Source organism: Tetranychus urticae, chromosome 3 (assembly GCF_039701765.1).
Source record: "Tetranychus urticae isolate SD_2017Ah chromosome 3, NJAU_TeUrti_SD_1.0, whole genome shotgun sequence".
Lineage (NCBI taxonomy): Eukaryota > Metazoa > Arthropoda > Arachnida > Trombidiformes > Tetranychidae > Tetranychus > Tetranychus urticae.
Window position 1 is genome coordinate 8,789,378 of NC_142960.1, and position 14,363 is coordinate 8,803,740.

The 14,363-nt window shown below is 31.4% G+C and overlaps 1 protein-coding gene across 3 annotated transcripts in view; it reads left to right on the plus strand.

Annotated features, from left to right (window-relative positions):
• The window catches only part of LOC107370257 (uncharacterized), a 42,525-nt gene that overhangs the window by 18,367 nt on the left and 9,795 nt on the right, over positions 1 to 14,363 (plus strand). Inside the window, exons 2-5 of one of the 3 annotated variants that reach the window (XM_089269680.1) lie at positions 8,587 to 8,828; positions 9,315 to 9,502; positions 10,025 to 10,147; positions 13,386 to 13,545. In XM_089269680.1, coding sequence (XP_089125806.1) covers positions 8,587 to 8,828; positions 9,315 to 9,502; positions 10,025 to 10,147; positions 13,386 to 13,530 — 698 coding nt within the window. In that variant the 3' untranslated portion in view covers positions 13,531 to 13,545. Of the gene's footprint in view, positions 1 to 8,586; positions 8,829 to 9,314; positions 9,503 to 10,024; positions 10,148 to 11,115; positions 11,344 to 13,385; positions 13,546 to 14,363 lie in introns of those variants that run through there. The other 2 variants (XM_089269681.1, XM_015938245.3) reach the window with 2 other exon arrangements.

Sequence of the window (14,363 nt, forward strand, 5' to 3'; positions counted from 1 at the left end):
TTTTAGATGGAATGAGTAAAAATAATGGAAAGTAAAGATGAAAGAACAAAAAACTTGAACTTCTTTTGTCTGGTTTGGTTTCTAGTTTAATCAATAGTTGTGTACAAAATGGAAACAAGGTTTTCATGGAAATTATTCATGAACAATTCAATTGTGGTTTTGTCTCAAATTATTGAATAAATTAACTTTTGTTCATCAACTAAATTAACATGAAACGATTAAAGTTGAACAAGGAAAAGCTGCAAAACAGTTTCTTTGCTTTCTTGCAAAGAAACTGCAAGAAAAAAAAATTGATTCAACAATTTATATTAAACAAATGTTGTTCCAGAAAATGAATAAAAGATTAACCGAAAAAATCGAAAGACCAACAATATCGAACATTTCAAGTTGCAAATTGAATGTTGGATGGACTGAAACAATATTCAATTATTCAGTGATAATGAATCGTTAAGTTGCCTTTCAAGTTGTTATTGAATAATGTTATAAAAAAAGCAAATACTTTTGACCATTTCATGTGTTTTGCCTGTAAATTGAAGGGAAACGCCAACACAAAATGAACCATTAACCTATTGAGTTGCTTATAAGGTTTATGAACGTTCATTAACTGGTTCAGTATATTTCATTATTTATTTCATGATTACTCGAGTTTTGTTTGGATCTATCATTAAATTGTAAAGGGACAATGAATGGTGAACACACAAGCCAGAGAAGCCTTTATCAAGGAGGAAACAAGCAACAACAAGAAGCAAAAAAAAGATAAAAAGGTGAAGAGAGAAGAAAAAATTGCTCAGTAAAAGACTTGTAAGATTGTAGTCTTTGTTTGATTTTTATTTTTCTAGCCAATTCTATTGGGTTTCACTGGGAATTGAACAGACAAGTCAAAATAATTCAATGAGTTTCTCGGGTTTCTTTATCTCTAAACATCATCTTCTCCACGATTCTCTGCTAATAATGATCGATATTCTGATTCCTTGAGCTTCGAATAATGAACTTGCTCTCAATTGTTTATACATCATTTTTTGCACTTGCTATTCTTGTCAATTTACTTCTCACTTTTTTTCATCTCCATGATTCGTCTCATGATCATCATTATTCGCTTGATAAGTGACAAGTTGAGGAGAAAGTAAAATTAAAGTTGCAGCCTTTTTCAACTTTTCATTTTCACGGCAAAATTAATCGTTTCATGGTTTACCTTTGATTCAATGGAATAACATGATTTCAAGTTTTCCCCACAAAAGTGAAACTTTAAATTACATTGAAATGTTTTACTAATGATCATGTTTTATATTGATGATTAGAGAATGGAAAAGTTACAGAAAAAAAAGTATTTACTTTAATGATTAAAAGTTGAAATGAGCATGAAAATAGTGTTTCATAAATGATGAGAAATGTATTAATATGATTTTACATTTAAGATTGAATTAGTTTGGTGAAAATGTTGGCTTATTTTGCGATGAAAATTGAGGGAAAAAAGCATTTGATTGCAAATTATTGTTAAAACTTGAGGAGAAGAGGAAAGTGCAAGGAAGTTGTTCAAAGGAAGGAAGCGAAATGAATGAATCAAGTGGGAGTAAAGATGGAGTGAAATTCCGAGCCAAAGGGATGTTATTGGTGAGGATGATGAGTAGCTTAGGGTTTGAAGAAGAGGATAACAGAGACAGAGAAGCAAGAAGAGAGAGAAGATGCATTTTGGTTTAGGTTGATGGAAACTGAATAAATTGATGTTTACAGTTATATTATTGCATGTGAATAACTTGCTTGGAATAGACCATGAGGAATGATTAAAGTATAAGATCAGTTTTCATGTTTTTTGATGGATTAGGTTAGACTAAATTAAATGAATAAATCACATTGAATAATCATAGTGAATAAAGTTTGATGTAAACAGGCAAAGGTTGAGATGAAAGAAGAGAGAAGAGAATGACTAATCAAAACTAATTTGTGTCAATTATTGTAGCGACAAAAATATTTCAACTTGTCACTGGTTGAAAATTCAATCATATTCAGTTGAATGGTAAAGTGTGAAACGAGAAAAAGTTCAGTGTTGATTAGAAAGAAACTGGACCAGAAAAGTCAACTTGAATGATTGTCTAATAATGGCTAATCCGACTTGACCAACCTGATTGGCTTCGACCTTGCATAGTCTTTCAGCTAATCTGTAGCAGCTTTCTTGACTATTGTCTATTGTAGATCACCTCGAGTTCAAGGTGAGGGCGTTCTCGGAAATTAATCCTCATGATATTATGGAAAAAACTCAGAAGGAACTCAAAACTCTTTTGGAGTCAGCAAATCTCGTTCTGTGATTCGTGCTGCATGTTTATGCATAGTTAATTTTCCAAAAATCGTTGCATGAATTTTTCTCTCTTTGAATTTTCCAATCTTTTGATCCTAAAATTAGTAATGGGTAATATCAATGATATTATGCCAAAATTTTGATGAATACAAGTATCAATGGTGTTGATCGCTTCTGCATTGAATATTCTACTATTCAACACTTTGGAAGAAAAAAAAGTTACTTCAATCTTCTGTAATAGCCTTGGCCATTCAATGATTGTTTACCCTTGCTGAAGCTTGTCAGACAATTCAAGTAATATCAGATTAGATCTGATTCAGCATATTCAACAAATTTTTCAGCTACGATAATGAGAATTGCTTGTTTTGGTGATTTGACATTTAAAGCATTTTCAAAGTCTTCTGCATTATTCCAGAAAGTTAACCAATGTAAGAATCAACCAGGCTTGATAACTCTATTAAAAGTGAATCCAAGGCTTGAATAAAGTTCTTGGATAAATCTTGGCTATTCCAAAATTTTTTTTTCAGTCTATTAATTGAATAAATGTCAATGAGAAAAGAAGATACAATTCTAAATGCATGAAAATGACCGGAAGAACTTGCGAGTAGGAACAGATAATGTGGATATCGTTGGAATCTTAAGATCAGAAGTTGGCCCGGGCAGAGATTTTATTTCGGTGGGCACCACCAGTCGGTGGAAAATACGGGAAATAAACAGTTTCCCGAACAATTCAGGGCAGATTTTTTGACGAAGTTCAAAAATATATTATCTAATGCTGACCGAAAGAGCCATTCCTAGATGTGTTGAAATTTCATCATCTCAAAGACATTTTGGTTTCAGAAACATCATGAATGAGAATCGAACTAAAAGAGAGAACAGATTGATCAATTTCTAGAAGAAAATTTGCTTTTTGGATTGGACTTGAATTCCAGGTTCGAGATTGATGATGAGAAAAGAGTTGAACAAGAAACCAGCAAAAATGAATGTCTTTACAAAAACATTGATTCTAGTCTTTACTTGTACTTGTTTACCTTTGCTTTTTACTGTACCTTTGGTTTTCACGGGAAAAACAGGAACAAAAATGATTAACTATCATTGCAAAAGAATCATTTAATTGATGAACTCGAGCTCTGAGATTTTTACCGTTAATCTTTTTGTCATCTTGCACACTAATCATTAATCTTAACTCATCTTGAAAGCATCATCATCATCATGATCATCTGTCCACAACAAGAAAAGTATTCTTTGTCAGAAGGAATTGAATGTAACTGCAAAATGATTGAGTTGAACAAAAAAGTAGCTCAAATTGAAGTGAGAAAAGACGAACTGAAACAAGTAACAAAAGCAAAGCCAAAACAGTCAATCTGTATACACTTTTTTATTTGCTGTTGTTGCTCTTTCCTTTCCCCTGAACACAGCTGTACATATATTATACAAGTTGAAATGAAACGACAGGTAAGAAAACATGAATTGAACAAGAAAAGCATGTCACTTTTTCCTCTTTTATTTATGCATTTACCTTTTTAAGCCACCCAAAGCTCCATTATTTGAACATCTTTCAATACAACATCATCATCACCAACAACATCAACAACAACCTTTCAACTTTACACCAAATTTTCCTCATTTCATCCAAACTTGTTCTCATCACAACTCATCAAATATTTTCATTTGTCTAACAGGATCGCGATCTCGACACATTTCAATTCACACAATAATCTCAAAGAAACTTTCTTACACTTGGTAAACATTAATTGCAATTAAATGTTTCCCTAATCAGTCTCGAAATCAGTCTTTTCCAAAAACTGAGATTTCAAACTCGATTACAGTCGAGCAAAAAATTGGTTCAAAATTTTGCAGTAAAGTTGAAAATAATGAACCAAATTGATATTAAAGTTGAAAAAGATCAACTCATTACTGACCTTTGGAAAGCTACTCAATGTCTATAAAATAGTGCTTATAACCATAAAAATATTGATAATGATGTCCATAAACTGTTGGTAAAATGATGATACATTATGTATTATTAAGTAAACTGTGATTGTTATTGTTTACTTCAATCGATTTTGTACTTTTATTTGTCTTTTCTCACTCTTTCCACTTATTACTTTTGTTGTGATGATGAAAAGTAAATCAAGATTAACACTAAATTGCTAGCTTATCGTGATGCTGCTAATAAAAGATTCAGTTTAAATGGCATTCTGTGCCAGTCTAATGTGATAATGGTCAATAAATATCAATAAAAATGAACAATTTTACCCTTTCCATTTCAATTCTCAATTTTCATTCTTTTCAATTCACTTTTTGTCTTCAACTTTTCATCGCAACAATTTAACTAATGCAACATGGAATTGCTTTTTTCAGCCCAAAAATTTAATCACTTTAAATGTAAAATCATTTTCTTAATAAAGTCGTCAATGATTATGTCAGAGTAGCTTCTGTTTGCACTGGAAACTGGTGAAATTGATGAACAGGGAATGAACTTTTTTTAGGCTTCTATTAAAATTGTTATCAACTTTGCTTTTCCTTCAACTTTGGATTCACTTTTTCACCAACTTGAAACTCTTCATCATTTACAAGCTTATCAAATGATTTTTTTGTCACCTTCAAATCTATTCATTAACATGAGTAGCTCATGGTGAACCCATTATTTCAACATAATCTCAGTTCATGATGAGATGAAAGTTGAAATGATTAAATAATCGTATCATTATGCGAATGTAAATGTTCACTTTCAATATGGAAAAGTGAAAAAAATCTTTTCAACATTCTTCTCTTATTGATGTTGACTTGCAAGTTTTTTCGTCCAATTTTGTACCAATAAATTTGTTCAATATATTGAGCACAATCAGATAAGTTCATGTTGAAGGTTGAACAATTTATTATCATGAACCGATAAAAATAATCTTTTCATTTGTATTCAAATGTAAAGATTTGCCCGAGGCAAAGTTGCAAGTAAAACTCCCAGCAAGTATTGATAAAAATGTTGATAACAAATTCTGCATTTGACTGTGGAATGAATCTTTTTTTTCTTATTTTCCCCGATCGCAAGATTAATGGATGATTGGATAATTTGTAAAATTATGATTGCTCAGTGAAGGGAAACAAACAGCTTTCAAATTGTTTTATTTTTCAATTTTAAATTCGCAGGAAAAAAAGTTTAAACCAAATTAACTAATGAGTTTCAACAAAAATTTTCATTGGAAAAACGCAATTAATTAGGAAAATCTTCATGAACAAATTGAATCTTGTTTCACGATAATTGGATTTACATGTTGAATTTCCTGTCCTTTCAGTCTTCGAGTCAAGTTTGTGTTAATGAGAATTGAGTGATCAAACTTCAAACTTCAAACGGCAGACACCAACCTCGACCCATGAAATGGTAAACGCAAGTAGACCTTTTCCACGTAATCTTCATCTTCATCTACCAGTCAAAATTCATGATAAAATGATCGAAGAAGATAAACTGTGATTGTTGAAGAGAAATTCATGTCGAATATCTTCTGTCTTTAACTGTCTTTTTGTCATCCAATTGGGCTTTACTTTGTCCGATAACGAAACTTTCGGTGACAAAAATATTCATAATTTGCAGTCTTCGAGTCAAGTTTATGTGTTAATAAGTATTGAGTGATCAAACATCAAACTTTCAACCGGCAGACACCAACCTCGACCCATGAAATGGTAAACCCATTTAGACCTTTTCCACGTAATCTTCATCGTCGTCTAGCAGTCAAATTTCATTATCTCATCGAAGGTGATTGTTGAAAAGAAGGTCATATCGAATAATTTTCTTTTCTGCAATCCAACTTCTGTCATCGGTCGGACTTTATTTCGTTCGATAACAAAACTTCAATGATGAAAAAATTCGTACTTTCCTTTTAGTTTTGTGAAACTTTGCTCATTTTGAAGTCACAAGAGTAACTTTTCCCAACCAAATGAACCTCACATTTGAGTCTTTTACATAATTTCATTTACTACATTTAGTACATCGTTTCTATGTCAATCTTGTTCTACTACTTGAGTAAAATGATAAAAGGATGAAGTTGAGTTTTCATGGTGATGCAGTTTTACTTAAGTTTAAACTTGTAAGATGATGCAAATCACGACATTGAAATTCTTGAACTCCTTTACTTATCTATACAATCAGAAGAAGCAACTCAACATGGCAACATTGTCCTTCATCTTTAACATCTTTTGATCGTTTTATCATTTTCTTGAAACTTTTTTTTCTCTCTTCACCTTCAAGATGAAAATCTCATCAAAATTATTCAGTCTAAAGGAATTTACTTTTACCCAAAACTGGAATACATTTCCATGAGTGTTGAACATGATGAACATGATGATGAACTTTATTGGATTATCTTTCTAGATGATAGTCTGTGAACAAATTAAACTTTATTGAATAATCTTTAGTTTAATGATTCTTTTCATACGAAAACATAAATGATGGTGAAAAAAGAGATTCAACTAAGACAATAACAATTGATTGATTTGATTATCCAATAATTGATTGTTTTTAATGTCACTTTATTGTTCTCTCTTCGACTTTGCCTCAAACTTGAAAGTAAATCATTTTTCATCATCTTTTATCCTCTTGATACGCGTCTCATGGAAACACTTTGTTCACTTAGCTCATCATCATCATCATCATTTCTTTGGTTCCATTTTTCCAACTCGTTTCATCCTCTTATTATCATCTCTTTGATCCATCATCATCTCATGATCGCTAAACATTATTTTTTTTCCTCGTCTCAGCTCATTTCATCAGAGACAAACTTTGAGTTCATTGGCAAGATAAAAGATTGAGAAGCAAAAGAGAAGCGAAAAAAATGAATCTCAATTTTTTCTCACCTTTTCCATCATAATCGTGAACCAACATTTCATTACTCATTTCAATGAAAAATATTCAATCAAGAGATGAATCACCAAGAAGATTGACAAAAAAAATTGAATCAATTTTATCGACATTCTATGTAATCACTGAGAGACAAACTATGTAAACTCAAGCTGCTTATCGAAACAGTTTGAAAAGAACATGAAAATTTGGCTGAAATCTGCATTTGCTGATCTTTTCATTTGCATTCAATTTTTCATTATAAACCAGATTAAATCTAACCTTAAGGCGAGTAAAAAAACGTAGTTTCATTAATTTTGATGCAACTTATGAAAGCAAAAGCTCGAAGACAATTTAATCAATTTGGCTTTTCCTTTAGTCTCTTGGCTTTTCAATTTTAAATTAAAAATGTTGATAAAGAATATCAAATCCCAATTGAAGCATTTTCTTGCTGAACCACAATTTTATTTGATTTTTCTTCTTCTTCTTCTTCTTCTTTTTTTCCAGTAACATGGTTAAGCTTTTAATATCTAAATTGCTCGGACAATTTCATTATTCTGCTTGTTTGTGTTGATGGTTCCTCTCTTGATTCCTATTTGACTTTATCACTCATCAAATGACTCTTATTCAGTTGACTGATTCACCAATTTATCTGGCCCTTTCTTGTATCAACTTTTATCACAAATGTTTTCAGTTGAAACATTAAACTGAATTGATGAAATGCCATCATTTGGTTTCCCATTTTTTATGTCACTTTTTTGTTTACCATCAAGACAGAATGGAAACAAACGTTTGACAAGTTTGTTTGATTCATCATTCATCAAACATTTAATCATCATTATTGACAAGAAATCTTTTCATCAGATTCCAACCATTGACTCATGAAGAGTGAAAATTCAATTGAAAATATTGTTGCAAATGTAAAGAGATAAATTTGTCGTTAAACGGTAATTTACTTGATAATGGTTCAATTAATTTGCTAAACACAATTTCAACATTTAATTTGACTCTTTTCATGACCACCATTATCCAGCATTCTTGACTTCAATACATCATGTTGAACAAATTATCTGATAAATATTTAATGAAAGTAAATGTGACAAATTATCTTGCTGGACAAGACCAAGTTTAATGTTGGAAAATACGATAATGGGAAAAGAGAGAAAAGTCAAAGAATGCAATAAAAAGTGTCTTTTTGAGTTATCATTCTGTTCGTTGAAATGCAATTTAAAATCCAATATCATGAAACACCCAAAAGAGTTGAGATAAATTTGGAGATAAAACTTGTCCAAAAGATGCAAAACATCACAATTGATATCGAATTGAAATCAAAAATTCTATCCACTTTAAGTGATAACAATTTTGAATAAGCTCATGATAATGATCTTCTAATGGAATCGAAATGTTGAACTTGATTAATCAGTTGAACTTTTTTTTCTTCCTTTTTCTCTTTGACCAGTTGGTCGAACAAGGATCGATCTTGATGTTTCCAGCGATTCTTGGATGAAAGAAGAATCAGATTGGCATTCGAATCTTGAGTTGGGTGGATCATGGGAACCGGTCGACTGTTATCCTCGTCACCGAGTGGCCATTATAATTCCTTATCGTGATCGTCTTCAACATCTTCGTATACTTTTACATCATCTTCATCCCATCCTTCAACGGCAAATGCTGAGTTATAAAGTTTATGTTATTGAACAGGTAACTGACATTCACTTTTAATGAAATCCAATGAAACGAAATTGGAAAATCTTTGACTTTTTGTTTTACTCTTGATAAATGGCGGTTGATGTTCATGTGATCTTTAATGGTTTAATGAAAGAAAGTTTCAAATCTCTGTTTATGTGTTTAATCAAGACAACAATTTAATAGTGTTGCAAGTTGAAAGACAATTGAAGGCACAATTAATCATTTAATAATGAAATGTTGCTGTTGAACAATTCAATTAACAGAATGCAAAGAAAAGTAATTTCATTTTTCCTTTCAAACAACAACTTTTCTTGACATTTTACAATTATCAACTTGCCTTGAGTTGAAATTGAGTCAAAGCTATTAAAACAACAATCATTTTCAATTGTTTCAAATGTTGCAATGTTGACTCTAGAAATGAATTTCAGTTTGATTAAAAAAATTTCATTAATTTCATTTTTCTTTTCTAATTGTTAAATGCACCAAAAACTTGATCAGTCGGGAAATGAAACGTTCAATAAAGGCGTTCTGATGAATGCTGGTGTTAAGGAAGCCTTAAAAGACAACGATTATCATTGTTTCATCTTTCACGATGTTGACCTGATTCCTGAAGATGATCGTAATCTTTACTCTTGTCCATCCGAACCTCGACACATGTCTGTAGCCGTCGATAAATTCAACTACACGTAAGTACAATGCCAGTAATTACAGAACTAAAGCCTCAAATTATTCGAAAGTCGAACGGAAGCCACTTTTAGTCCTTCAAACAGGAAAGGTTGCATTGTTCACTCAACTCCAAGAGGTCAAGTGATTCCTCGACTTTTCTTTTCTATCCTTTTTCTCTGTCTGACTTTTATTACATTGACACTGTGACAAGGTCACATTTATCGTTGGATCATTTTGTTGCTTTTTGTGTTATTAAGACATTTGCTAATTGGGAAAGGAATCTTTTGAAGCAAATCAATGCAAAGTTTAGGGTTGGACTAAGAATCAAAAACATAAAAATCCATATTTCGATAGTTACTTGCCAATTGAATGCACTTTTAGCGGAAAGCATTTATTGATTATCCAGTCATGATTGATTGTTTAATATTGAAATTGTTAAAGTTATCAATTTCAATCAATTTAGCCTTTCCAATGTGATTGATTGCTATAAAAATGCAATGAAAAGCAAACAAAAGTAAACATTTAATTTTCTTCTTCTACAGACTTCCCTATTCATATCTGGTTGGAGGTGTTTTTGCCATAACCAAAGCCCATTTTGTTCTGGTAAACGGTTACTCTAATCTTTACTGGGGCTGGGGAGGTGAAGATGATGATATGGCTTACAGGTAAGTAAAGAATCTCAAACATGATACATTCTCAGCAACAATCAATAAGCCAACACGGAAAATTAGTTTGATCAGTAAGATTTACTCATTGAAACGTTCAAATAAATATTTCCAATGTTTCATGGCATTCTATCGAGTATGAAAAATTGCAAGTTAATTGTTATTGAATGTCGAGATAAATTCATAAGTTGATTGGATAATCAATGAGCTTGAAAATAATTTCAATTTCATTCAGCTATTGTCATTTAGCATGAAATTCGGGGTAAATTTTTTTTCCTTTTCTTCTCCTTCTGTTGAACAATCAGTTTGCAGGGAAAGTGAAAGATTGAAGCGAAGAAAAATGAAGCAAATTGATTGGATAAAAGTTTCGTTGGTCAAAAGTAATTAAATGTCGATGTGAAAAGATCACAGAATTGTAATTGACTAATTAAATGAGAAAACGATAGAAGAGCGATAAAGTTTTGTGATAAAGGTTGAAATGAAAATGTTATCTCTATCTTGTTGTAGCATTCAATTATTTTCTGGTTTGACCAAAAATGTGTTATGCGAATGAGGTTAACAGTCTTGGACTGTCCATTAAGTGTATAGCGTAGTTTGATCAAGGATTTAGGACATTGAATGTCCATTATCAGGCATGAAAAAATAATGCAATTGGTAAGCAAAAGAAAAGAGATAAAGAGAAACGAGAAAAAAAAGAAATTGCTATTAATTCTCATTCCCTGTTATTACACTTTTGTTTCATCATGTTATCACATTTTACTCATTCCCTGTTCAGTCGAGAGACACTTTGCCAATTGATTGCAAACAAGATTATGTCATGTTTGACATGAGCTTTAAACTGGTAAAGGATTCAATTGATCAACATTTGGAAATTTTTTGAATTTTCAATTTTTGTTCTCTTCGAGTGAAATAAATCATTTTGCTCTTTCATCTTGATATTGAAATTGAATCGTTTCATTATTTAACAGACAGTTATCATCATTAAACGTTTCCAGGAGAATGAACAAATTGTATTGCTGAAAGAAACTTGTGATTAAATGAATTGCTCACGGCTATTGATATTGTTATTATCAAAGTTCACTTTACTGTTTAAGATTATTATTTCATGTTTGCAAAATTATCTCTTTTTGTTCAACTTTTGTATGCTCAACTTATTATTATGGCAACATTAATTTGTTATTAAAGTGACTCACAATCAAGTGTCATTTCAATTATTATTTATCAAGTATTAAACTTATAGAATACATTTTATAGCTTGCGGCCAATTCTGGTTCAATAGGAAATATCATTTTCATTTCAATACCCTATCATGATAATTTTGATAGTAAACATCTGATGGAAAAGGAAAGAATGAACACAATTTAATTTGTAATCGAGTCATGATTAGAATATTTTTGGTTCGTAAATCGCAAAACTGGTCGTCCATGATTCCACAAAATTTATAGCCCACAGAATCATGTGGTTAGATTTCATGGAGATTTCATTTTGATAAACATTGAAAGCAAATTGGACTTTTTTTCTGAAAAAGAGGCAAAAATGATATTTTTTTATTCATGATTGGATTACATTGAAAAAAAGACAACAGAATAACAGATTTTGCAACTGCTAGTTTCACTTTTTTCACTTGCTCGATAATTGATTTTATGTATCGAAGAGTGGTGATTAGGTGTAATATGTGCAACGCTAAATTTGAGCTCAATACCTACTGGTGTTACATTTTAAAATGTGATAGCAAAGTTATGGCCTCTTTGTCGTCTTTACATGGGGATGCTAAATAACTGCTTACGTGAAGCTTTCCGTAGGCAGAATGAGCGTCATGCTATTTTCTGATGAAGGAAACCATGATCAACGTGCGTTTCTTGCTTGAAGCTAATCATAATTTTCTTCTAATCCAATTTAATTTAATTTTTTCTTTCAATTGTTTTATTTAGTTGATTTTGAACATAGGTATGAAGTCAGTGTGTTCATAATAGTCACCTATCAAAATCATTCTCCCTCATTACGATATCAGCACCATCTTTGTATGCTAGCAGTAATGTAGCCTCTTTGAATCTAACTTGACCAAGGATCACTCGCATAAATTGTTAGTGGTGTATTTATTTCAGTGCATTTACAATGTAATGGGTGTTTTTTCATTTTATGACAGTTTAAAGCCATAACTCACGAACAGTTAACAGTACAGGCCACACGCCATGAACCATGCCTTCCTAAATTGAATAATCATAAGTTCGAACCCTCAAGGTCATTCAAGGTCAATCCGTTATTTTACCTCTAATAGACAGCTGAACGAGCATAACGAATATTTTGCCATTTAGAGGTCCTTTTCTGAGGATGCAAAAATTTTAAACTGGTTGATAGTTACCTGAAAACCCATGTACTTCAAGAGCAACACGTTAGAGCTTACAAGTAGTATTGAATACAAGGAAACGTGGAAAATATTGAAAATGAAATTTTTACTTGGAAAGCGATATGCCAACAGGTTTGTCAATTAGTTTTCATGGTTAAGGACAGAGTCATTCCAATACACATAGAGAAATTCGAGAATCTGCAATCATAATCCTGGTTTTAAAACCATTTGTTTATAAGCTCATGGTACAAGTCTGAATTGTTTAGCAGCAACCCTTCCTGAGTTATGTCTGCAAACAGGCGTAAAATGAAAAAAATGTCCGGTATTGTATGAATAGATATAGTTGGGCTAACGGTTGCTGCTATAGTCCACCATGAGCTTCTTCTTATTGACAAACTGTATAAGTTCGAAAGCTCAAGGTCATTCAAGGTCACTCACTTTGACCTCTCAATGCATTTGATAGCAAATATGTTCAAACATTTGTCTAACATTGAAGCTTTCCGTTTCCGCAGGCAAAAATCAAGAAAATTTTTGAGTAAGTTTGGCATCCTGAAGATCATTTATTGGTCCACTGTGCTCAGTCATATAATTATACCTAAATTTTATTGTTTTGCAATTTTAAAATTTAAAGATTAAGGTTTCGTTGACAATTTTTATGGCTAAGGAAACACGGTTAGCAAATACGAAGATCATGGACTATCGTGACTCCTGTTGCAAAATGATTTCTTATTATAGAGAATCGCTCGATTTATAACTGGAAATATTTTTTTAAGATTTCCTTCAAAGCTGGGAGGGAAAAATATCAACCTTTGTATTAAAGGTTATCATTGATTGGCCATGAGTTTAAGAGTGCTCATTTGTTTTCCATGATTTCCAATTTGTTTTTCACAGTTTATCGGTTCGATTGAAACAATTTACCAGACAATTGATTCAAAGAGAGAAAAAATTTAAAATTCAAACTCGCAGACAAGAAGGAAAAAAATGTTTCATTTTCCAGTTGAAAGCTGAGACACCAAGAAACAGACAATTACCTTGAAATTGATGAGCATTTGGTTGCATTAAAATGAAACAAAGTGAAACAAATTTATATTTTGATCTGAGCAAAATGAAAGGGAACAGAAGCAACAAAAAAACGAAATAAAATGGCAAAGACAACAAAGCAAGTGAAATAAAGGGAATGAAGAAGCACAGGAAAAAAATCGATTTTCTTATTCACTTTTCCATCCCAAGTTAAACTTATTTTTGTGAAAAGCACAAAAAAAGATGAAGATAATAAGCCTTTCCAAGTTAAGTGAGTCCAAAAGTATCATCATCATAACAATATCTTTTCATGTGCTTCTTGAAATTTACTTTTTTTCGTGTTTAATCATGCTTTATCATTGTCTAATATTTTTTTCCTTTGCATCTTTTTGCATCAAAATTTTATGCCCTTCATTTAATGAACGATAAAACGATTGAAACTAATAAATGTTTTACCTTTTTGCGTCTCTCAATTCAATTAAATTTCATCTCAAATTGCATGATGAAATGATAAAAGTTGTTAAAGTGAATAAAAAATGTTGTGAAAACAGTTGAGACTGACGAGCTTGTACAACATGAAGCTCTTGATCAAAATGATAACACGATTAATGTTGATTCATTTAGATTTTTCTTCTTTTCTTTTCATTCAGCAACAGATTCCAGGGTGAATTGAACAACAATGAAATACCTTTAGATTAGAAGAAAATTCATCATCACAACTAACTTTATCTCTTCTTTTTTCTCTTTTCTCATCCTCATCTTGATTCCATTTTCTTGCATCATTAAACTTTCATTTACTTTGAAAAGTTTCGTACGAAAATTCTTTCATGAAAAGTGTCAAATGGAAAA